At 31.0% G+C, this 26,891-nt stretch overlaps 2 protein-coding genes across 5 annotated transcripts; one reads left to right on the top strand and one right to left on the bottom strand.

The window, feature by feature from the left end:
* The first annotated feature begins 71 nt into the window (after positions 1 to 71).
* On the top strand, positions 72 to 11,120 carry BBS5 (Bardet-Biedl syndrome 5 protein). The gene is made up of 8 exons (XM_018459870.1): positions 72 to 204; positions 423 to 571; positions 1,986 to 2,035; positions 2,104 to 2,231; positions 2,309 to 2,444; positions 5,628 to 5,729; positions 9,645 to 9,836; positions 10,882 to 11,120. Exons 1-8 carry the CDS (start codon positions 164 to 166, stop codon positions 11,095 to 11,097), a joined length of 1,014 nt encoding a protein of 337 aa, XP_018315372.1. The 5' UTR covers positions 72 to 163; the 3' UTR covers positions 11,098 to 11,120.
* Positions 11,121 to 11,524: 404 nt separating this feature from the next.
* Positions 11,525 to 24,839, bottom strand: adp (WD and tetratricopeptide repeats 1). 4 transcript variants are annotated; one of them, XM_018459867.1, is made up of 15 exons: positions 24,687 to 24,839; positions 23,539 to 23,639; positions 23,304 to 23,421; positions 23,084 to 23,214; positions 22,890 to 23,001; positions 22,239 to 22,622; positions 21,319 to 21,439; positions 21,023 to 21,193; positions 20,818 to 20,945; positions 20,400 to 20,527; positions 20,222 to 20,302; positions 19,824 to 19,966; positions 16,981 to 17,128; positions 14,857 to 15,049; positions 11,525 to 11,748 (listed from the first exon to the last, which is right to left on the bottom strand). In XM_018459867.1, exons 3-15 carry the CDS (start codon positions 23,367 to 23,369, stop codon positions 11,542 to 11,544), a joined length of 2,013 nt encoding a protein of 670 aa, XP_018315369.1. In that variant the 5' UTR covers positions 23,370 to 23,421; positions 23,539 to 23,639; positions 24,687 to 24,839; the 3' UTR covers positions 11,525 to 11,541. The 4 variants fall into 4 exon arrangements, with proteins under 4 accessions (XP_018315369.1, XP_018315367.1, XP_018315368.1 ...); XM_018459865.1 differs by lacking the exon at positions 24,687 to 24,839 and adding an exon at positions 24,232 to 24,369; XM_018459866.1 differs by lacking the exon at positions 24,687 to 24,839 and adding an exon at positions 24,286 to 24,369.
* Between the last annotated feature and the right edge of the window lie 2,052 nt (positions 24,840 to 26,891).

Genomic DNA, 26,891 nt, shown 5'->3' with positions numbered 1-26,891 from the left:
TATATCTGTCGCGAAGTATTTCCATTGTGTTATGCGAAAGAGTATGAGACCTACGTCATTTTTGTTATGTATTTGTTGGTATGACAACAGTATTGATTTTCAGCCTGAGATAAGTCAAGTTCTTTCTATACTACAGCATTGTCCTGTTTAGCTGACGCCCAAAATGTGGCAAGACAACCAAGTCAAATTTGATGTTTCTCATTCGTAATTATAAAATTTAATTATCTTTAAATTATTATTGAGCTTTTAGCTTTTACTAATGCAGCTATGAGTTTTGTTTTGTAACTACGTCAAATGTACTCCGCACACTTGAACATACGCGAAATAAAGTGATTAAATAGCTGCATTTAGTGCTAAATGTGCTGAGTGAAAATAAATTATTAAATAATACGGCGAAAATATTAAATCTTTTTTGCATGTAGTAATATGCAATTACGACCTGGTGAACTCACCGTCGACAAACTTGATATGATAGAAGATACAAAAGGCAATGCTGGAGATCTAGGAAGACTAATTGTCACCAACTTGAGAATCATATGGCATTCTTTATCCTTGCCACGAATTAACTTGAGTATGAAATGATTAGGGCACATACATACAAACAATTTTAAACAATAAGTGAGAATATCGATCGATATATACATATATGACATATGAACAATACAAATAAACAAAGAAAGTTTTATTTAAACGAAGTAGATTTTTGGTGTCTCTATTTTTTTTTGCGTGAATTTTACAATTTCCAGTTCCCCAGTAAACAAGAATGGATTGAAATCGATTGAAATGAATTTAGATTTTCAGAAATATGCATTCGCGAATGTTGAAACGAATCCTTTTCAATCCCAATGCATTATTATTCATTTATAGGAATACGTTTCTGTGCCTTTCAATCCAAAAATAATATCGGCTTTTTTTAAGTGCATCGTGAATACCTCTCAATTCAAAAATCTGAACAGGAAATTCAGTTTTTCAATCCAGTTAAATCTAGTTGAATCCAACTGAATGGGATTGAATCCAAAAGTTTTTTTTTATTTAAAATATGCATTTGGGTAGATAAAATTTCAACTTATTTTAATTTATTCTCGTTAACTGGATCCTACAAACTACGCGCCAATTATTTATTGACTTAAATTTATTGAAATGGATTCAGAATTTTAAAAGTATGCATTCGCAAAGTTGAAATTGATCCTTTTCAATCTCAATACATTTTTATTCATTTATAGGAATTGCACGAATTGCATGAAGTACATTTCTATGCCTTTCAATCTAAAAATAATATCAGCTTTTTTTTAAGTGCATATTACTTTAAAGTGTTCTAAGATGCTCATCATCAGAGAGCATCCAGTATTATTATTAAACTATCAGTTTAATTTAATTTGTGGTATTGCGTACTCCAGTTTCAAATTAGAATTGTTTCAAGACTGACAAATAATTGACGCGCAGTTTGCATAAACTGCAAATTGTAAAATTCACGCAAAAAGAATATATTATTAGGCACTTACAAGATCGGCCTTTTTGTGATCGAATAAGGCTTTCTTCACTTGTTTGTTTTATAATTTTTAAGTTATCATCTGTCATGTATAGTAACTTTTCAGTAAATGAGAATAAATTTAAATTTATTGAAATGGATTCAGAATTTTAAAAGTATGCATTCGCAAAGTTGAAATTGATCCTTTTCAATCTCAATACATTTTTATTCATTTATAGGAATTGCACGAATTGCATGAAGTACATTTCTATGCCTTTCAATCTAAAAATAATATCAGCTTTTTTTTAAGTGCATCGTGAATACTGCTTATTTAAAAAATCTAATAGGAAATGTAGTTTTTTTTAATCCAATTGCATTCAATTGAATAAACAAAATTTTTTAAATTTAAAATACGCATTCGGATAGAGATAAAATTACAATCCATTTTAATATATTCTCGTTTACTCAGTTATGTTTTTCTACAAAAAAAAAGTGTGATCATGCAATGATTTTATAGGCATAGGTTATAATACATTTATCACAGTGAATACGAAAATTCTTCATACGGTAAGAACTATTTTAACATGAGCATTAATTGTTGAGATAAAAATAATAAACAAAAGTTTACTTTTTAGATTCATGGTGTATATGTACAAGCTCTTCACATATTAACTTCGTTTCGAAATTGTCGATATGAATTCATATTTACGAATCACGACACTAAAAGTACGAGACACTATACTTCAGTTATAGGTGTTCATAGGTGATGCACATTTTTTTTATTATACTGCAGTTACTGCCATAACAATGGTAATTGTTCATGCAAAGCATTCGTTACAGAGCTTATGTGTCATCGAAAATCTACAGAGAAATTAAATTGAGGAGTGGTATTATACGTGAAAATCGGCTAGTTTTATTACCTCAAGAAAAGGTGCATTCTTCTGTGAAGGATGTTTGGAATTTATCTATTGAACAGGTCTCTATTGAATAATTAATTACACAGGCCTGCATGGTTTTGTTGATTGGGATTTAACAATGTTTTCTTACGTAATTTTTGCGCTGAATCCAAATCTGGCTGCAGAATTGCTCTATATCAAGATTTCGAGATATCCTAACTTAAAACTGCCAAAAACCATGCTGTTTTCAACCATATTTTAAATTAAATTAAAAATTAAGAAAATTTTTGTTGTCAAATCTATCAACGGTATCATCTATTATTATACGGCCTCTTCAAAATCCATTTCGAACCATCTCAAAGCGATTTTTTCTTTCGGAGATATACTTATTCAAAGTTCAATAAATTGTACCTCATAGGAGCCTAATTTGTATACCTAAGTTGTATTAGAACAAATTATATTTCTAGATAGATTAGCTGACTCTTCTATCTTTTGTCACAGAATATTTTTAAATCTGCGAGAATGTTATACTTTCACTGTTCATGTTTTACTAGTATTTTATGTTGCTGTCTCTCTCTCTTTCTCTCTCTCTCTCTCTCTCTCTCTCTCTCTCTCTCTCTTTCTCTCTCTCTCTCTCTCTGTTGTTTAAAATCATGAACTAGATTTTTTCATCAAGATTTTTTCATCAAGTACTTTTATAGTTATGATGCTTGAAAGTTACAGTACCTCTGGCATTTAGCATTATCCAAGGTGTCTGACCGACAGCTAAAATCTCTTAAATATTGTTTAAGATCATAAACTAGATAACATTTGTTAAGATCAAGGCCATTGGAGGTTATTCTTATTTTCATTTTTACACTAAAAAATAATTTTAACATAAAAATGAAAATAAGATGTACAACTTCCAATAGCCTTGATCTTAACAAATGTTATCTAGTTTATGATCTTAAACAATATTTAAGAGATTTTAGCTGTCGGTCAGACACCTTGGATAATGCTAAATGCCGGAGATACTGTAACTTTCAAGCATCATAACTATAATATAAAAGTACTTGATGAAAAAATATTTTATTATAGTGTTTTGGAAAGCTCTTGAGGTAAGCTACAAGAATATCCAATGAAAAATATTTCCATTGGGTCTCCATTTAAGAAATTGAAGATGACCTTTACGTGACCTTCAAGTAACTATTCAAGGTCAAACTAATGACACCACCTTATGTTCCCCTCAAAGCCATACAACTTTGGTCTGAAACATTTTTCGCTATCTTGCTTACCTAACGAGATATTCGCGTGTCTTGATTAAAATGGCCTATCCTGTATGCATATATACTATATATATATATATATATATATCGTACCACTAGAGAGCAACATAAAATACTAGTAAGATACGAACAATGAAAGTATAATAATTCTCGCAGATTTAAAAATATTCTGTGACAAAAGGTAGAAGAATCAAATAATCTGTCCAGAAATACAGTTTGTTGTAATTTCTAATACAACGGTATACAGATTAGGCTCCTATGAGGTACAATTTATTGAACTTTGAATAAGTATATTTCCGAAAGAAAAAATCGCTTTGAGATGGTTCGAAATGGATTTTGAAGAGGCCGTATAGTAATAAATGATACCGTTGATAGATTTGACAACAAAAATTTTCTTAATTTTTAATTTAATTTAAAATATGGTTGAGAACGGCTTTTTGGCAGTTTTAAGTTAGGATATCTCGAAATCTTAATGTGATAAAGCAATTCTGCAGCCGGATTCGGATTCAGCGCAAAAAATTACGTAAGAAAACATTGTTAAATCCCAATCAACTTTCAACACCTCCAATTTTGCAGACCTGTAATATCTATCAAACCTTTGGTAAAAAAAATTTTCGTAATGTTTTTAAGAATTTTTCATATTTTAAATTTATATGTAATGAATAGATTTTCAAAAAAACATCTTAATCTTCTTTCAATTTTACAAGTCCATTGGAAATTATAAAATGAAAAATTTTTAAGAGAATATTTCTTAGCACATTCAGATATACAGGATGTTTGTAATGAAAAATCTTTTGCATAAGGGCAGAATGGACTAAACTGGAGAAGAAACGTCCTCTACCATTTTACAATTTTCGCAATAGTTAACAAAATATTAATTATTAAAAATGGTCGAAAATTGGTCTTCAATAATGTTTTACTCAAATACTATTAACTTTATAGAAAAACTGTAACAGACAAAAATTGTTTATTTTCTTTTCATAAGGTTTTGAGAATTTTTTCTGAATTTTTTCAAAATTTTTTAGTACCGTATTTTCTCATGGTGGTAAAAATAAGAAAATGCAGAAACGAAAAAGTTGATAAAAAATTTTGAAAAAATTCTTAGAGCTTTATGAGAAGAAAATAAACAATTTTTGTCCCTTTCAGTTTTTCTGTAAAGTTTTTGAGTAAAAAAATTATTGAGGACTAATTTTCGACAATTTTTAATAATTAATATCTTGTTAACTATTGCGAAAATTGTAAAATAGTAGAGGACTTTTCTTCTCAGTTTAGTCCATTCTGCCCCTATGCGAAAGGTTTTTCATTACTTTCCAAACACCCTGTATACATTTAAAAAATTCTAGAAAAGATGTAAATTTCTAAAAAGCTATAAAATTGTGCAGAAATTCTTAAATAACTTTTATTTATAAAAGGATTTTATAAAAAAAACGAATAACTTTTATTTCACTCACTTTTTCGTAGTTAAGGAAATACGAAGAAAAATTTTTATCACAATAAGCCCAGTTCCACAACTCACGGTTAACTCTTAACCGAGGTTCAACTTGTTTCTCATTTCTTTCCAATTCTAGAATTAGAAAGAGACAATGAATAAGTTGAACCTCGGTTAAGAGTTAACCGTGATTTGTGGAACTGGGCCTAAGAGCATACATGTTATGTGTTCATAAATATTAAAATATTATTTTATAAAAGTTTAGTTACAGAAGTGTTTATTGTATGCTCAACAAACATGATTTGGCATAAATAGAAGGAGTTATCAGTTGTACAGACTGCCGATTTTTTTACGTAAAATATTAACCATTCAGACTGCGAAAGGATTATATGTAATTTCTCTATTTTATAGATATTAAATTAGATATATCTAAAATCTTTTCATGTAGTCGAAAATGTTCAGAAAACAATCTTAAACGAAAAGATATTTTGGTCATTTACAAATACAATTTTTCCCTTAAATTATTACATATATTATCGTTAATAAAAAAAAATATAATTGCTTTTAAGGGGAACATCGGAACTTTTATTATAACAAATATACGTTTGGTGTGGTATGCGGACGTAAATTATCAGTTTAATGTATCGATTCCTTATCTTACAATCGGAAATGTAAGTATTAAATTATAAATATTATAACGATAACAAATAATTATCAGATTATCAGAAATATACAATGTGCTTAGTAGTTCTTCAATAGTAAAGTTGGAGTGCCAGCTCATCAAAAGGCTCACCCAAAATCACAAGTATATACAGGGTGTCCCATTTTAATGTCCCCAAATAACTTTTTTATTTTTGATCTTAGAAAAAAATGTTTCAGACAAAAGTTATATGTCATTAGTTTGACCTTGAATAGTTGCTTAAAGGTCACGTGAAGGTTATCTTCAATTTCTTAAATGGAAACTCCTATTTTTCATTGGATATTTTTGTTTCCATTTAAGAAATTGAAGGTGACCTTCATGTGACCTTCAAGCAACTATTAAAGATCAAACTAATGACACCACCTTATGTCCCCCTCAAAGTCATACAACTTTTGTCTGAAACATTTTTTTCTGAGATCAAAAATAAAAAAGTTATTTGGGATGGAGCATTAAAATGGAACACCCTGTATATATTATATTCTTGAGGCTTTCACGGGTGTTACCTATGTGACAATCTTGCGTTTCGCGGGTTTTCTCCGTGTTCAGATCCATTCTTGGAATGCCAACGTTTCGTGAACCTTGCAGTTCACTTCATTGCAGTTCACTTCTTGCCAGGTTCACGAAACGTTGGCATTCCAAGAATGGATCTGAACACGGAGAAAACCCGCGAAACGCAAGATTGTCACCCTGTATATATATATATATAAAAGGTCTTCAAAAAGTCCGGAAACGGTCGAATATCTCGAAAATGAAGCATTTTTGAAAAAAATGTCTCACAATCAGACAAAAATTGTAAGGTTTAAAATGATGTATTTACTGATCTAATCAGTTTGACCTTGGGTGGTATCGCCAAGGCCAGATCAAGGTCGATTTTTTAAAAATGGAACCCCCTATTTTTCATTACATTTTCTTGTAGCTTACATCAAGAGCTTTTCAAAACACTATAATAAAATATTTTTTCATTAAGTATTTTTCGAGTTATAAGGCTCGAAAGTTACAGTACAGTCGGCATTAGCACTACGCAAGTTGTCCGACCGACGGCTAAAACCTCTTGAATGTTGTTCAGGATCATGTCCTGGATAACATTTGTCAAGATCAAAGCCAATGAAGATTAAGGAGCTTAAAGCTTAAAGCTGGTTCTATATTAGTCGCATCACAAAGTCGCAAACGTTACGGTCCAATCAACATCAAACTAGCTCGACTCTGATTGGACTGCAACGCTTGCGACACGCTTGCGACGCTGCGATGCGATCAATGTAGAATCAGCTTTACACATCTAACAGTAACATTTGAAGAAACATTTTTTTAACATTTAAAAAATGTTTATTTAACGTTTGAAGAAATATTTCTGTAGTAATCTCATGAATTAAATTAAATTTTAATAATTTCGATGGTCAAACAGGCATCATATTTCAAAGATGTTAATATGCTGAAAAAACTGTAATTAAATTTATTGCGAAAAATATTACCTCAGCCGGGAGTCAAACCCGGATCTCTTGTATTCCGTACGAGCGTCCTAATCTAATGGCTTAGGACGCTCGTACGGAATACTAGAGATCCGGGTTCAACTATATTCCTCTAGCTGAAATTATGTGTCCCAAATATCTAACCTCCCTTCTCGAAAAGTTACATTTCTTAGGGCCACTGTCACCAAGCTCAGTTAATTTAACTGGCCAGTTAGTCCATCGGAATTGACCAATCGCATTTATCATTTTGTTTGAAGCAAACAAAATCCGATGGACGAATCCGATTTGAAGCAAACAAATTCCGATGGACTAACTGGCCAGTTAAGTTAACTGAGCTTGGTGACTATGGCCCTTAGGATTAATCTTTAAGTTTGCCGATCGAAATTGTTGAAAAATTTCATTGGAGCTGGAATCCATAGTCCGTTCTTAATCTCAAGCAAGGTCTTAAGATGCTAATATGGCTCTCTGATTGGTTCATGCACTAGCTTAAGACCATCTCGAATCTTGAGCACTGTCTATGAATTCCGCCCTTAGAGCTACTGTCGCCAAGCTCAGTTAACTTAACTGGCCAGTTAGTCCATCGGAATTGACCAATCGCATTTATCATTTTGTTTGCTTCAAACAAAATGACAAATGCGATTGGTCAATTCCGATGGACTAACTGGCCAATTAAGTTAACTGAGCTTGGTGACAGTGGCCCTTAGGATTGAAATCATCTCTTCGAAACTCTTTCTGAAAACGATTACGTCATCGAGATAAACCAAGCACTTCCTGGAGGGTTTTTTTCCCTGAGAGAGAACTTTTGCAGAATCTTTTTCATCAATCGTTCAAAGGTCGAAGGAGCGTTACACAGCTCAAACGGCATCATCTTGAATTGCCAAAGCCTTCTGCCAACGGAAAAGGCCGACTTCTCTCTGTCTTCTAGACGGATTTTGATTTGCCAGTATCCGTTCTTTAAGTCTAACATGAACCAGGAATTCCCTGATAATTGCTCGATGATATCGTGGGAGTGGATAGGAATCCTTTTTCGTGACCGCGGTCAATCTTCTGTAATTTACGCAAAATCTTAGGGTCCCATCTTTTTTCTTTACCAGGACCGCTGAAGAAACTCATGGGCTTTGCGATTCTTCAATTACTCCCCCCAGTCAGAAATGTTGAGTTGATACGACATCGAATCAACATCGAAAACGGAATGTCGAAATTCTGATCGATTCGACGTCGATCGTGTATAAAATATCAACGGCTATTCAACTATATCATATCGACATCGATTTAAGGTCGAAAATCGAAATTAGGTTGAAATAAGGTTGATTTTATTTTTTCAGTAAAAATGTATTACGCACATTGAAAAGTGAGGAAAAGAAGCAATTTTATTTCTTTCATTACTTATGTTAAAGAATACACCATTTATATATATAATGTTACCGGACATAATAGGTGCACGTTTCGCGTGCACTACTGACGAGTTTATATCATTATATACGTATATAACATTTATTTAATTATACTTATAATCTTCGTCAGTACACACTGTAAGGAATCAAAAAGAACATTATAACATTATATATATTATAAAATATATATATATAAGAAAATTATATATATATAGTATATATATATATATAATAAAATAGAGTTATAATTTCTTACTAAGTTGTTGATTCAACGTCAAATCAATGTCGATATTAGTTTTTCATTGATTCGACGTCGAATCAACTATGTCAATTACAGGAATATCGATTTTATATCGACTCAACCCGTTGTCAACCGTATCGACGTTGAATCAACTTTGATTCAACTCTACATTTCTGACGCCTGCTCCTTCATTTTCTCTATAATTCTATCGACCTCCTCGCATTTTATAGGGGACTCGTCGTGGCGTCTACTTTATAGGAGTAGAATCTATTAAATTAATATCGTGCTCGACACCTTCACAGTTTCCAGCAATAATCCCACTAGCGAAAATATCCTCGAACTCCGTCAAAAGATCAGCGAAAATTCTTTCTTGTATCTTATCTAAATTCTCGGAATTTTCCGCAAGAAATTCTTCAAGAACACCAGAAGTTTTTTTAATGTCTATTTTCTCTCTAGAGCTCCTTCCCGAGAAATTTTGAATTCGAGAACATTCCGAATCTATTTCTCTACTTGTCCTCTGGGAGCCGAACGCAGATTTGAAAACGTTTTCTAAGTTTAAATAAGTTTAAATAAAAATTTTGTTATATTTTCACATTTTCTAATGATTTTTAACAACTAATTATGTAATATTGTTTAGCAATTATTTAAAATGACATTTAATTATATCTAGAGACATCTTGTACTTACATACATCTTATATGTTACATTTATTGTTTTTAATAACAAAAAAATTTATGAAATATAAAAAATTGTATGTATGTGCCACATAAATAAATTTTTTGTAGATTACTATAAGAACATCGAAATTTGGACCAACTTTAGTAATTTTAAGTACAGAAACCAGTGGAGGATACATCTTAGGTTTTCGCGTTAATCCCCTGCAACAGCTTCACGTTACATACAAAGAAGTATCAATACTCCGTTCAGAATTTGAAAAATTTCCTATTTTTGGTGTGGAATATACATTTGAGCATCAGGTATTTTGATATTGAAATTAATATCCCAGTAATCAAGAATAGATTTAAATTTTTATGCATATTTTAAGAATCCAATTGAATAAAAAAAAAGAACTTTTGTTTAGTTTTATTCTCTCTTTATCTTATTATTCTTTTTTTTTAGTTTTATCTATTTAGTTCTCATTATTCAATTGACCATTCCATTGAATCCAATTGAATAAAATATACGTCATGCCATTTCTATAATAAATAAAAATGCATTCGAATTAAAAAGTACTTATTTTAATAACTCAATAGAAAAAGGGCTACGAGCCAAAAATCAATTGTTATAATTTAAAGTTCAGAATAAATAATAAACAATTATATCATTACGTTGAAAATATTATAAACTTTAATATAAAAACAAACGTTTCGATCGCGATCGGATCATTCTTAATGTTTACAAAAATTAGTCAGTATGGTAAAACAAATATAAAAATTTCATGAAGGATCGAGTAGAATAAATTATATACAAATTATAAAGATACTTCGCTTTCTCTAATTGTTTGAAAACACTGACGTGGACATAGTCGACGCATTAAGCTGATATCGGTATTTTTAACTTGCTGGCAGTTAAAATATCCGAAAAGATTGTACAATGTATGTTTTCTTAAGTTATGTTATCGAATTCTCAGAAATATTAGAAACAATGCGACGAGAGCGAAAAACCGATCTTCTTATCAGTGTTTAGAGACAAAAAAAATTCATTTTAATGTTCGAGAGTATTTTTGAAAATCTGAATCTATTTCAATCCATTCTTGTTCACTGGGATGTATTATATTTTATCGATAAAATATAATACATAGGGAAGCTAAAGTTGCTTAATCCAAAGTAAATAAATCAAATGTTTGAGCGTTACTTTTTCTTCTTGCTCATAATCTGATTATAATTAAATTTTAATTGTATCTTAAATTTGTCTTAGAATGTTTTTTTTTAAAGCTTGCAAAATCTTGCAGGTTATTTAAAATTTAATTGTCAATAAATGTTGTCCAATGTAACAGTGATTAAGTATCCTTACCTATTACAGGCACCTGCACAAGAAGAGATTAGTGTAGAACATTTCACTGAGATACAAGATAATCAAGCTGAAATATCAAATATATTTGGTTATTATTTCTCTGAGAGAGAAACAAGTCAAAGAAAGCCAAATTATTCGATTCATTTAGGACTCGCGACGGAAGAGCCAAGAGAAGGCAGCACATTACAGAATTTATGGGAACTTGTACCATCATCTGTTAATTGATTTCTTTAAATCATTAAAAAATTTTTAAGTTTTCCGTATTAATACATACGTATAAACTCAGGATAAATTATATGTCAGTGCAGCGTTCTTATCATAGGGAATAAAAGTAAATCATTTTGTACAAAGAAATATAACATGATATATTATTAACTACATCTTATAAGACTTGGAATATAATTCTTATTAAGTTTTTCGCATTTGTTATTAACATATCCACAACGCCTAGTAAATAAGATTCTACTTCGTCTTTGATTTGATTTGATTGATAAAGATATTTTAACTGAATAAATTATTATACAACAAAAGTGCTTCGAGACACATCAGTGAAAGAACAAAATAAATAATTGAGATTGAAATAATAGTGTGACAGATATATGTATGTGATGTAAATTTTCAATTATCTAGCCACTGTTAGTATGTTTTTCTCTGTGTTTCTTGTAAAATTTAACTTGGTCTACAATTTAAAGCTTGTGTTATCGGCTGATCATGCTGATCTTCACTGTCTTCATCGCTAAATTCGTGCTGAGGGACGGGAAATCTGTATCCCATGTTCATGAGCATTAATTCAAATGGATCACTGTTCATGCGTATTTGATTGGCCGATGCAGCATCATCTAGATTTTGAATTTCTCTTTCATTCACACTACCATCCTGCAACATCAAATTTAAATTGAGTTAATGAAATTTACAATATTTTACATGTCCTTTGTGTTAGATAAGTTTCTATTTAGTTCTTATTGTGAATCTAAAATTTATTAATATTCATAAATTAAAGTCTGTACATGTTCTTCTATTATGACATTGATGTGAGTGTATGTGTATATGTGTAAAATAAATATGAGAGAGTTTATACAGATTTATTTAAAATACCATCAATTGAAATGGAATTTTTCTTTAAAATTTTAAGAACACAGGTATATGTTCGACAAAGTATCCAAAAATTTCCCAACTTGAAACTTTTGTGCACCTGAAGCCGATTTAGAATTGTGCCGTTAAATACCGCGAATTTACAATATTGTGAAACAGTCTGCCACATAGCAATAAGCATTGTGTCACCATTTTTTTTTTTGTAACGTTTGCTACTGATGTTCGACAATTTTCTCATAAGATGGAAATGACTGATATTAATCGGCTTGGGATCGGCATACCATATACAGTAACTCGAATAACTCGAAAAAACGGATTAATATTTTTTAATAAATAAAGTATCAATTAATTAGGATTTTAAGCTCTACATTTTGACGTATGTTATCATCCATTTCCATCATACAATCTGTGAAGTTGTACAAAAACTATTAGAATTTCTCTCTCAGCGTATTTCAGAGTACAATAAACTGTAAAAGTATTATATACAGTACCTTCCATAAGTTTAGGAACACTCTACGTTTTACAAGACTGTAAATAATTATTTAATTGAAAAAAGACGAAATATAAGTACATACATACGTATGTTATCTATAATAATATGTTATTAAAATATGGAATTTTAACTGAAATGCGATTCACACGAAATCTGATTCTTCGACCATTATACAATTTTTACAGAGTTTGAAATCAACTTGCAACTCAAATAGTTTATCACTTTTATAGAAACCGTTAAACTACAATTAAATGACCTGTGATGTATATTAAAGGCGTAATCACACTAAGGGTTGTGAGCTTCGTTGCGGTTGAGGTTACAGTTGAACGTTGGAAACTAACCAATCAGAACAGAGCACCGGTTAGGTTAGGTTAGGTTGCAGGTCACAATTTAGATCCGAGTCTATGGCTGCGTTCAGCAGACTCAACAGTTTTGCAACCGTTTTATGATTGTCTGCTGAGATAGGACCATTCTTCTAGATCTAAAAGTATGATCCAATTAGCGCGAAGGAAACTTACAACAGTTGCAAAACAAACGTTCTGCTGAACGCACTCTATTTTTCAACCTTTCCATTACAACCGTAGCCAATAGGGTTGCAAGAATTTGTTGTGCCACTTTCTACGTGTCATTGCATTTCGTCGATGACAGATTTCCTAACTTTTATAGTCATCAACTTTAATTTAATTTATCCTGATTAGCTACTATAAGAAGTAATAGACACGCATACGCAAGTCTACGTTATTGCTCTTGTATAATTATTTCAATAATTGTTGACATTCTCATAGGTTAGTATAGAAAGGCAGAAGACAATGAAGGTCAATCAATCACGTCGGTATACCCAATCTGTAGTGTGATTGAACAATCCACAACCGTTAACCGTGATGCCAACCGCAACGAAGCCCACAACCCGTAGTGTGATTACGCCTAAGTCTGTTTTTTTTGGCTGAACTTTTGCACCAGTTCATCTTTCTTCTTTTTTTTTTTTTTTAAGAGAAAAGGAAGAAAAATGAACTGATGCAAAAGTTCAGCTAAAAAAACAGGCCTTTTATACAACGAATGCAAGTACGACGTTGCAAAACAAGTGCTATATAAACATATAAACAATAGACCAAAATTCAACGCTCCAATGCTGTGAAATGATTGTCCGACATATTTTCGGCATGTATGTACAAGCTTATAAGTGTTCTAGATAAAACTGTTTGTTGTCATTTAGACGTCTTACGACGTATTTAAACCAAAAACATGTATAGATCGCTGTCATGTAAAACGTTTTTCCTGTAAAACATAGGGTGTTCCCAAATTTATAGAGGGTACTGTATCTTGCGTTTCATTTTTTTTCATGCATTTTTAATAATTATATTTAGGATTCATGGTATTTCAGTACAATTCAGTGTTAAATATCTCTGAATAAATTAATATAAATATCAAATATATTTGCATTAGTTTTCATTATTTTTCATTAATCATAAATTTTCATTAATTATCATTAAAATTCATAGTATTAAAAGTATCACACAATTTATGCTGAAATATTTTCAACAATATGTCAGTGATTTTCACTTCTCATTTCAACGATTTTATTGATTTCTATAATTACAGCAATTTTTTTTCCTCAGGATATACACACAGAGTATCTTTATATAAGTAGCCACTCTTTTTTCATTTCGTATACTACCATAAATAGTCCTAACAAACATAATATCAAATTAAATTTAACGATTCTAATTAAATTCCATTGCAAGCATGGTAATCATTGATCAAATGACAACATGTTAACACGTTAATCGTCAATCGTCGAGAGTCAGAATCGCTAGAGTCCCATGAGGTGTATTTATCCCATATCGCGTAACTGCATAATCAATCAGAAACGATCTGTTGTGATTTCGTGTTTTACTGATTACTGATTGGTTACGCTGTTACACGATATGCGGCAAATATGCCTCATGGGACTTCACCCTCCGAAGTTAGTCACATCGCAGGACCGAAATTGAAAAGGTATTAGTTGCCCACAAAATTTTTAACCGAAATAACTTACATAATTTGTAAAATCACTTGTTATATTGTTATATCATACATAGTTACACTTGTTAATTGTTAGAAAAACGCTACAACTTTTATTATATCATATTATATTTATTATTTTACGTGCAAAAATTATACATATCTCTCCGTTCTCTAATATAATAGATAACTTTTCTAAGTGCTTTACTGTGCTTGTAATGAAATATAGTTAGAACCGTTTAATTTAATATATTATATTTATTAGATTTGTGTCTCTGTTAATTTAAATAGAAATAAAAGGAATGGCTACTTATACAGGGAATGGCTACTTATACACCTCGTACATCTAACTGAGAACACAATAAATATAGAATAAACAAATAAAAAATACGATTTACCTCTGGCCATGGACTCCATAATCTGATCACTGGATCAATGCCACTAGTTGCTAACAAGCACATGGATGGATGTGGTTGTAAACAATTAACGATTCTTTCGTCTCCTCGCAGCACACGTACAATATTGGTAGTATTACGATCCCAGATAAAAAATGAACCATCATCTGACCCAGCAACTATGTATTGACCATTACTTAAAAAGGAAGATAATGTTACAATGACTAACTTAATCTTATGCAAATATATATAATGTAGATTTTGGAAAAAATGAAATTAATCACTATAATTATATCACTGTTAATACAGTGTCTAGAGGTTTGAAGTGGTGAAAAATGGTATTACGCGCGTTTTTTACGGGAATCGTTTTATTATTGTAGTTGAGTAGAAAAAAATGAAAAAAAGAGTAGCGTGGTTGCACAGTTAAAAAAAATGTCCGAAATGTTGAGAAATTGAGTTTTTCGCGAATCACTCGGAAAATATGCAATTTCAGAAAAAAAGATAAAGTACAAAATTAAAGAAAACGAAATTCTGCACAAAAAAGGTTCTATTCACTTTTTTTGAAAAAGCAACGGTTCGTCCGAAAAATGCGTTGTTTGAGGTGCACGTATTCATCCTGTTGGGCTTAGTGCGGGCTTAATGCAACGAAAATGAGCAAAAATGTAGGTCTATCGAGGTACGAAAATGATCATAACCCCTGATAAAATAGTCATAGGAAGACAAATAAAAAAGCATATTAAAGGGGAAAACTCCACCTTTTTGATGCATATAAAATATTTTAGTTTCGTGCACTTCCCGAGCCAGGAGAAAGGGTTAAACAAATTTTTTATCGCTGTTTCAAGAGGCCGGCATATATGTATTGAAATATTTATGAAAATCATCCGAATAAGAAAGACACTTGCACGTTCGTGATTTGAGAACATCATGAAGTAATGTGAGGACATTCAAAACCGGATATAATACAGGGGCATAAAATGACGACATTTGCAAATTTGCTCATTTTTCACTACTTTCTGTCTTTTTTAAAATTTCTTACGTACAGAGCAGTAAAAAAAGCGTACGAAAAAGTTAAAGCATGCGATTGAAAGGTTAAAGTTTGTACTTTATAATGGCACAAACGACGTTTTTTTAATTCGTCAAAATTTTTTTTAAATATTAAAAAATGAGAAAAACTCGAAAATACGTTTTTTTTCCATATGCTCGCATTAATTCAATATGAATAACAACGAAACCGATGAGAAATGAAAGAAGAATATCTATACTCTACATTGTATAGAACGAAAACTTTCGTTCAGGTAGTGGCATAAAATGGGGAAGGTCCGAAAGGGAGTGATCTCGACGCGCCGTTGCCGGCTTTCGCCGCGCGAGGCAGAGTGGTAGAGGAACTTTTCGACTCAGTTCAGTCCGCTCTATCTATACAAGAGTGCAAAAAAATTCGGGACACCCTGTATATTATATATTATATTATACTCTCAACAGACACGAAAAAACGTCTTTTAAGTCCAAGATACAATGCGAGGGAATAGCGATAGCGGTAGGAATAACACGATTTCAACCTATCAGAAACTGTTTCCGATATATCAGATTTCTGATAGGAAATCATGTTATTCGTATCGCTATCGTTATTCCCTCGCATTGTGTCTTGGGCTTTATGTGCTTGTGTTACAAAAAATAGAATTTTCACTATTAGTTGTGCTTCTACTTTTTAAATATGTGAGAAATTATGCACAAAACCGACAATTGGACGGTTTTCAGAGAACCGATTTTTAGCTTAATACGTAATTTCACCTGTCAAAAATTGCATTTTTCGAGCTAACCGTTGCTTTTTTGCAAAAAGTGAATAAAACTTTTTTGTGTAGAATTTCGTCCTCTTTAATTTTGTACTCTACATTTTTTTCCGAAATTGCATATTTTCGGAGTTATTCACGAAAAACTCAATTTCTCAACATTTAGGACGTTTTTTTTTTATTTTACAACCACGCTACTACTCTTGCGAACTTTTTTTCCTTTTTTTTCGACTCACAATAATAAAATGATTCCCGTAGAAAACGCGCCTAATACCATTTTTCACCACTTTTGACCCTATTTTACTTCTAGCGCCTGTACTATGTTTACAAATCTATTTACTTTCCAAAGAAGTTGGCCTCTTTTATGTCGGTCGTAGTATTACAATGACCACAGAATCTCATTTTGTAGTCGATTGTATTATGCCTCCATTCTTGCTCATATTCTGATAGTGGAAGTAATGTCTTCCTAGTGTGGGTGATATATTTCCCTAGTAAATAAAATGATTTAAAATTAATTCTTTTAATAATAATAATATAATAAGTATCAGCAGTTATAAAATACTTATTTAAGTCTATACATTTTTAGAATTATTAAGTGGATTCAACAATAACTAAAAAGTCGACACTTTATTGGTCGCTTCGATTATATAAACATTTAGATAAGTCAATATTATGTTTATGATTCTTTATCATTATCTGCATATATTTTGCAGGCAAAAATATGACATATAACGAATAATAGGATAACTGTCTCTATTACTGTGTCTGTTCCTATTAGTGTGTGCCTTTGTATTTAAACAGAAGACATAAAAAAACTTGCACAAATAAATAAGATAAAGTATTTTTTTTTATTAAGTTAAACTATTAATTAGTGCCGACACACTACCGTGTTTCCTAATGTATGCGATAATATTCTATTTTTTAATTATTAAGGTATAGTAAATACAAAACGCACGCACGCACGCACGCACGCACGCACATTTTCAAAAGATATGAAGAATTTATGTGAGTTCAGTAATACCACAAGATATTAAGCTTGTCCTTATTAGCATGCCCTGTATTGAAGCTGAAACTGTTGTGTCATGTGAGGGTATATTGAAATTGTAAATATAATTAAAATAGTGACTACGTTTACACGGAACGATTTACGCCGAAGTTATAACATCGATGTTAGGAAACTGGCCAATTACAGTCATTCCATTCTTCTGAGGAATAGCTATGATTGGCCAGTTTCATAATATCGATGTTATAACTTCGACACAAATCGAGCCATGTAAACGTAGTAAATGTTTTATGCAATATTAACTTAAACAATTAGCTATTATCTGTTTAGTAATTACATGTTAAAAAGAGTCAAGAAATTTAAAATATTTTATAAATTATTTTTTGATAACACTACATTATTTTTGTGCAGAATAATGAGATGGTTCAATTGATGAATTAATTTTACGCTCAATTGGTGTAAAGAAAACAAATTGTTGCTTTTAAAAAAAAATGTGCAAATTGCGTAATTTTTTTAAAAACAACTAGAAATGTAAACGACGGAAAAATTCTAGAATCTTAGGGTAAAAAACTCAGGAAATAATTGTTTTTTTCCTTTGGCTTTGACAATTTGTTACTCGGATTTTTTTTTTAGCATTTTATGATTTCAACACTGTACTATTGTTCCAAAATTTAATTTTTGCACTTATCTGTGAGTTAATACTTCAATTTTAAATGTTAAGTAAGTGTTCCATACTACTATTAATACAAATAATACTTCACTAATTGACACTGTTTTTGTCGAATACAGTGATTGTAATTATACATATTTTAAATTTAAATTAATGAGACGTTTTTTCATCGAATCTCTAATTACTCTTGAATCAACATTAGGTATATTGGGATGTTGTCTCAAAATAATTAAAATGTAGAATACAAAATAATTAAAATATAGAGTACAATAACCAATATGCAACAAGACAGTATCTATTATCCTTATAAAGTATTATCTGTATTAATAACATCAGAACTTAGAACCACCATTCTAAGTTCTACCATTATACAGTTAGTATGGAGTTAGTATAGAGTTAGTTTGGAACGTTTTTGACAATTTATACAAAATCTTGGAACAACTTTTAATTTTATGTAGTCATGACGTTATCCTTTTTAAATTTTAACTTCACACGTGACACCTTTTTTTCGTTACTGAGCGGATAAAAGAAGTATTATTACTAACATTGGGGATACAATTGTGACATTATCGGATTAAACATAACTTCTGACTACATTGCACCATACTTTCTATATCATATGATACCTTCTTAACTGACAGCGATAGTTTTAATTAATTTTGTTTATTATAATTTAATGTTTGCGATAATGACTGAACAGAACTACTGTAAGAATCGAAACGTTTCGAATAGAGAGAGAGAGAGAGAGAGTATATGTGACTAACTTTATATTAATAAAATTAATCGTCTATTTTATGCTTGTATATTACCGTTTATTTTGTCATTGTTTTAAAAAAAAAAAAAAAAAAAAAAGCATAACAAGCGTTTAAATTATACTTTATATCACTTATTTAGCTTTTAAATATAAAATATCTGTCGTTCAAATAATTATATTGAAATAATGTTTTCATAAATTTGTTTTATCATAAATTTTATGTAATTTAGTAAAAAAATACCATTATTTACAATAAAAAAACTAGTTTTTTTACTTGATTCTTTTCTCCAAAATAAAAAGTACCGCTTTTTTACATCTCTAAAGCAACCATATGTTTTTTTTACATTGATTCATCTTATTATTCTGTGCATAAAAATATTAAGGTACGGTAATAAAAAAAAAAAGAATAATTTACGAGATATTTTATATTTTGTGTCCAAATTTGCCAGAATAAAATAAAAAATATCTGGTAAAATATTGATTTTTTTAAAACTGATTAAAATTGATTGAAGTAAACATCCTGCATACATAAATTTAGAATACCATACCACACCTAAAATCTTAATAAAAATACACTCATTCGGCGCGTTTTCACTCAAAATGAAAGAATCTGACAAAAAAATGCGGCGGTCGGCCTCATGAACAGAGATATTAAGCGTTAAAGTTCGAGATTTTTATTAAGATTTTAGGTGGGGTATTCTAAATAATTACCGCGTATTTTTATATAGAAAAATGATAAAATTAAAATAGTGTTACCGGCATCGATAGCTTCCTTTATGTCCATCTTTAACGCTCTACATGCTGAATTAGATGCATATTCTGGAAATTTTTGTTTAAAACTCTTGAGCACCTTGTCCGCTTCAATTGATCGATTTAAATCAAATAGGCAACGTGCCAATCTACACACATGTATAAACAATAAATTATATTAATAGATTTCATTAGTCCATTAAAATATAAAATATCAAATTGAAATATATATTGATAATATATTGATGTACTCTAAGCCACACTTCAAATAATACGAATAAATGCGTTTTTATATAAATTGTAATTAGTATTGTAAAAATACATTTCCTACAGTTATGGTTAAACTATCTATAGTGATTGAACATTCAAATTCTTCAATTATAATCAAAATATATTAAGTTTACCTAAAATGAGCTTTTACATGTTCTGGATCAAGAAGTAATGTTGTCTTACAATCTCGTAAAGCAGCATAAATATCACCATCCCTAAGAATATCATAATTATGCACACTTATATACACGTGTATATAATAATTTAACAATTATTTATCTTATACATACTGTTATGAGCGAGAATAGTTACCAAGCGCGTTTCATATAAGCAGCTGCCCGATTAGCAAACAATACTGCTGCAGTTGGACAGTTTGAAATTGCTTTATTATACAAATTAATTGCTAATGAATATTTCTGCTGCTCAAAACCTTCATTTGCCTGTTGACCATAAAAAGCTTTATATTAAATATACTCTATAATATCAAAAATTAAAATTTTCTTATATTTAAATATAACGATCGGAATACTACAAAGTGTCATTAAACATGAAATCCATAACTCATATAAACCACAAAAATGGATAAAAAATATTTAGAAATAAATCCAACATTCGAGGGCTACTATAAAGATAATGAAATAAAATTTTATTACGAAAAATATTTGTTTATATACTAAACATTAATTTTTTGTTTATTATATGCATAAGGAATGACTCTATACAAACTTACTAGACGCTTTATTTCTTCAACATGTGGTGGCAATACTTTTACATTTTTATCTACAAAATCTCCTGTTTCGTCTACATCATTCTGTTTCATATAATATTCGTCAAGTCTTTGATCTTGCTCAATTGATCCTATTAAAAAGTGGATCATCATTCATTAGAATAGTAATTCTAATTACACATACAACAAAAGCAACAGCATTACTTACCTGGAGATCTCCAGGATGAACCGAAAATTTTTTTTGAACTGTTTGAATCGTTGATGTCAAATAAGTAAATTTGTTCTCCTCCCATATTCACAAGTAACTCATTTCCATCGTCGCTGAATGTCAAATAGGTGGTCGTAATGCTCCTGGTACCATCACGAGAGCGGAGATGGCCTATTCAATATTATAGACCGAATAGTTTCTCGATTAAAACGATTGTGTAATATTAAGCGGAAAAGGAAAACAGAAATGAAATAAACAGCATATGCTCTGTAAGATATATCTCTGTAGGAACAAACCCGCAATAAAGTACTGCGCACTGCCCAGTGGAATATTGTCATCTGGATCACCTTTGCCTGCTCGATACGTGCTAATATTTGCCCCATTCGAATTATCATGTATAGAAGGAGATGGAGGAACCTATAATTTCATGACCAGAGTATTATAATGTAAAAGTTATTGACATTAAGGTTTCCGAGTAGTCACCACAGCCATATTGAATCGTAACGTCGAGAAATGACATGTTAATTTTTATTATGTGCCATTTATAAATAAAGACAATTTTAAAACAAAATGATGAGATTGCTTTAAAACATTTGTTAAAATGGACAAAAACTGTGTCCTCCTAACAGTCAGTAAATAATCGTAAAAAGTGATAAAAAGTACGTGTAAGTGAAAATAGATACACATGCGTGCTAAATAAAAGCACTTCATGTGTCTTTTATCATTATTTATCAGGGCTCGGTCTTATTTCAAATAAATTTATTTAAAATATATATTTTAAATAAATTGTATCAGTTATGTTACCGATCCGTCAGTAAAAGTGACGGTGAGTCGCTTAAATTATAGTATAGGTATTTGTGATGAAGTATAGCATATGTAGAGTACAAGATATACTCACATATAATAATCCATGTTAATTTTTCACCTGGTTCGCGGAGGATTAATACTATTAATTGTAAATATTAATTACAGACTATAGCTATAAAAAAACTGAAACCTTTAATAAATAAGTTTGGAATCTATTTTATATTTTTTATTTCAAATAAGTTGTATCATTATTTCACTGACTCTTACGATTTTATATTTTAAATAAGTTTCTGAAACTTATTTTATATTTTTTATTTTAAATAAGTCGTATCAGTTATTTTACCGAGCCCTGCTATTTATGATTATTTACTGTCAAGCGTTAAAGTCGATCAAAAATAAATAGAATCACCTGTGAGAGTTTTATCATTCGTCGATCATACATTCGGATGTAAGCGTCATTAGCACCGATGGCTATTAATTCAGGTTTCCTCGGGTTCACAGCAATACACTTGCCCTCTGCATAACAACCCGTATGATATACCAGATTCACAAGCACACTGTGATCATTACTCTTGCAAACATGTGGTGTACGAATGTCATATTGCAAAAAGAGACCATCTTCTCCAGCGCTCCAAAATAAAAATGGTATACTGGGAACGGTAGCGATACGCTTAATACGTTGTTTGTGGCATTTACACGTAAATATTGGTTCGGAGAGTGTAAGATCGTGTACCCGAATTCTACAATCGGCTGCACCTGACACCAGTACACTGTCATTTGATTTTGGCATAAACTAAAAGCAAATATAAATATCAAAATAAATCTTATGCAAAATCTCGAAAATAATTTAATTTAATGCTCTGAATAATTATACCCAAGTACAAAAAGGTAAGAAGCTCGTTAATTTTAGAAAAATCTATTATATTTTTTTGTAATGATGTACACAAGCTTCGAAAATTATTTGACATCTAATCCATATTTATAAGACATTATAAAATTATATTTTTTTAAATTATAAATCAATAAATGTTGCAGAAGAAATAGATTGACATTAACTTACTTTTACAGAGAAAATATTTCCACGATGACCTGAATGAAGTACCAATTTTTTTTCATAACGAAAAGGGTCCCACAATATAATATCTTTGTCATCTGATGCTGACGCAAGCACTCTGTACAAAAAAATATGTATATTTCATATATAGTCACTGATTAAATTATGTCTAAATAAAAACATAGATAATAGATACATACTGCCCAGTCTCATTCCATTCTAAACAATTGACACATCCTGAATGACCATTTAATTCTTTTTCTAAACCCAGACGTGATATCAAATTTTCAGTAACATGTAGTTTTTGTAAAATCATGTGTGTCACTGAATCCTATATTATGTTGTGTACATACAATAATTATACACAATTGCACAATAGTAAACATATATTCAAAAATATTTAAGAATTATTTAACTTACTTGTATTTCTCTTTGACGTATTAAATCCAGGATTCTATAGTCCTTCTTCTGGATATTAGGAAACATTTTAATACAAAATATTATTTATTTATTGTGGCACAAGATAAATTAATATTTCCTGAAAATATAGACAAAAATATATAATTAAAAAAAACTTAATTTATAAATGTAGAAATTAAATATTTAAAAGATTTATTAAGAGAATGAATATTAGGTAAAAGTTAAAATATTTCACCTCAATGTACAAAACATACAATCTGACTTATAGCGCATTACTATTGTAGCGTGATACACTATTGTACACCAGTGTATATAGCCGTTGAACAATGATTTAATCTGTATAAAATGCAAATATTTTAAATTATAAAAGATTTTATTTGATAGCACAATAAAATGTATTAAGGATTTCAGGGTTTAATTCGTTTTTCTATTTACATTGAACATATTTTTATATGTCAATCAATTTCTTTACGACGGCTTTAATGTGCATCAGTGCATACTGAATGCATCCCATCAAATTCACTATTAAACTCCTTTATTTGTTACAACTATTTTAGAAATATCTGTAAATATTAGCTAACACGATCATTAATTCGTTTATCATTGATATATTAAGCCTGACTACTTGTCATGTGAAATAATCTGCTTTTATTGTTTTAATAAATTGACAAACAGAACAGAATTCTAATGCTAGATCAATGTTACCAAAGTTCTTTTTTGTAGAAACATAATTTTTCACTTTATTACCTCAATAATACATAGGTTGATGTAACCAAAATACCAATAAACGTGAAATAAAAGTACATAATACATATAAATATATGTATATGAACATAAAATAATTTTCAGAGCAATGGAGATTATATTCAAACAATAATATTCAATATTATAACTATACTTGGAAATATAAAAATGCAAAGAGACTTACTCGCTTATTTAAAAGTCTTTGCGCATAAATTCTGCATCATTGATCGATACGTACGTTTTATCCAATTATTTATTCCTCGCATGATTAAATGCACATACAGAGCGAAAGAATAAGGAGCTATAAAGCGGTTATCTTATACTCTTCAGTCTTCGTTGGAATATAGATACAAAATACTCTAGAAAGCATAAAGCCCAAGACACAATAGGCGCGTTCAAGTTGTCAAAGCGGCTAGCCTGCTCGCCGAGCAAATGAGCATAATTGGTTATTTCTTATAGATCCAACCAGTATTAAGACTAGCTAGAATAAAGGCCTGGTTTACACCGTAAACGTTTTTTCCGCGGCCTATACCTTAATTCGACCTAATTCAGGTCACATTATTTAGGCCGCTCACTGTAAATACTACTATACCTGACCCAACCTGTTGTAGGTCAGGCCGTATTTTTTGGCGCCCTCACCTAAAATAGGTCGTCTGCTTTCTCGGTGTAAATTCGCGACTGACCCGACCTGAAGCTTCGTAGCCATTTTGCTCGAACAGCTGTTTTGTTGAATTTGAGAGTTAGGTTAAACCGGTAGCCATACTTACGTCTACTTGCTATAAGCGCAAGTTTCATGACTTTTTCATGACTTAATGCGCATGCGTTTAGCGATTCTTGGGTCCATATGGAAATAATTTGTACAAAATACGATAGATGGCTCTAATTCGGACCAGCGTGGACTAAATATGACCCAACCATTTTTTAAGTCCCTTTCGGTATAAACGGTTGGTGACTAGACCTACTTTGGGTCACGATATAGGTCAGGTCGCTATCAGTCGTACGGTGTAACCGTAGCCAAATTCTTGCTTCCGTATTGACTACGATGCTGACACTGTCAGTACCGCAGCCAATACGATGGCAAGATTCTAATCCAGCTAAGAATCCAGCAGGAAAACAAGAATCGTGTGCCGCAGGCTTTATTTAGCCATATTCAATTATTCAATAAGCATGCATAGCCGCTTTGTCGTCTTGAACTCGTCCAATGCGAGGGAATAGCGATAGCGATAACGTAGTTTCAACCTATCAGAAACTGTGTATTCCGGTGTATCCGATTTCTGAGAGATTGAAATCGTGTTATTCCTATCGCTATCGCTATTCCTTCGCATTGTGTCTTGGGCTTAATATATAAAAGAAGATATAACGGGTTAGTCCGGATCCTTATACGGTGCTGTTACTCGTATGAGGATCCGGACTTATAATGCTAGAGTCCCATAAGTCCGGATCTACAATAGAGTTTTAAGCCTTAAGTCGTAAGAAATTGACCAATTACAGTTGAATTCGAGGAAAATAATCGACTATGATTCGTCCATTTCTTATAGCTTGAAGCTTAAAATTCTATTATAGATCCGGGATAAGGCGTATTTGCCGCGTATCGCGTAAAGGAGCTTACAGACCAGAGCGGCGCAGCGGTGAGCGACGAGCGGTAGCCCAATGAGAGCCACGCTTTTGCGTGACATCATTAGTGAAGCATGGCTTTTATTGGGCTACCGCTCGCCGCTCACCGCTACGCCGCTCTGGTCTGTAGGCTCCTTAACAGCTTAACCAATCAGTAATCAGTAATAGCGAATTCTATTGGACGCACTCAGTGCGCACTGGTGCACATTAAAATCGTTGTATACAAAATAACGAAGAATGTTTATAAATAAACATAGAAATCGATTAAATCGTGATATAATCAATACATTTTATTGTACTATTAGATAAAATATGTATTTCATAATTTGAAATATTTGCATTTCATTTTTATACTCAAATTAAATCAGTGTACAACGGCTTTAATATGCACCAGTGCGCATTAGTGCTTCCAATCGAATTCCATAAGACTCAAAATCACAGCTGATCACAGCAGCGGATCGCTTCTGATTGGTTACGCCTAAAGTCCTATATACAAAGAGAAGCGACATTGACGTTCAAGTTTCTGATTGGCAGTCTGATATGAATTCTGATTGAGTATATATATTAGGTTTGTTTTCTGTTCCTGCACTGGGGTTGCACTAGAACTGAACTGAACTGAACTAGTGCAAGCCAGAACTGACGAATGTAAGAGTGCAGGCAAGGAATAGAAAACATACTAGTACAAGAAAAATGGCGTTTCAGTTCTGAATAGTGCAAACTTCTTTCTTTCTTGTGAAAATCGAGTAATAAGACAGTAAGTATATGGACAAGACTATTCTTAACCTAAACGACTTTACAATATCTATATTTTAATACATAGCATTAAAAATGCAGATATACAAGTGAAAACCGTCACAATTTATTAGTTAAAAATCATAACTATTGTGAGCATACTAATGCATAATAATTAATAATATAATATTATACATTTTTATAAGCAATAATTTCTGTATAGAAATTATTATTTATAAAAATATGTAGTACTTTATTATTAATTATTACGTATTAGTATGACTTTCTAACCTTACAAATTTGATGCTCAGTAATTACGATTTTTAATTAACATCTAATTATGATGATTGCTTGAATCTTTAATGCTACGTATTGAAATAGTACATATTAAAGTCTTTTAGTTGAGAGAAGTTATTATTTTCACATATACTTACCGTTTTATTTAGCCGTGGACTTGCGCACTATTTGTATGTATGTACGACGATATCTGTGATATCT

The sequence above is a fragment of the Mycetomoellerius zeteki genome, unplaced genomic scaffold (assembly GCF_001594055.1).
Source record: "Mycetomoellerius zeteki isolate Tzet28-1 unplaced genomic scaffold, Tzet1.0 scaffold88, whole genome shotgun sequence".
In the NCBI taxonomy this organism is placed as follows: Eukaryota; Metazoa; Arthropoda; class Insecta; order Hymenoptera; family Formicidae; genus Mycetomoellerius; species Mycetomoellerius zeteki.
This window is presented reverse-complemented; position numbering and strand designations above follow the sequence as displayed.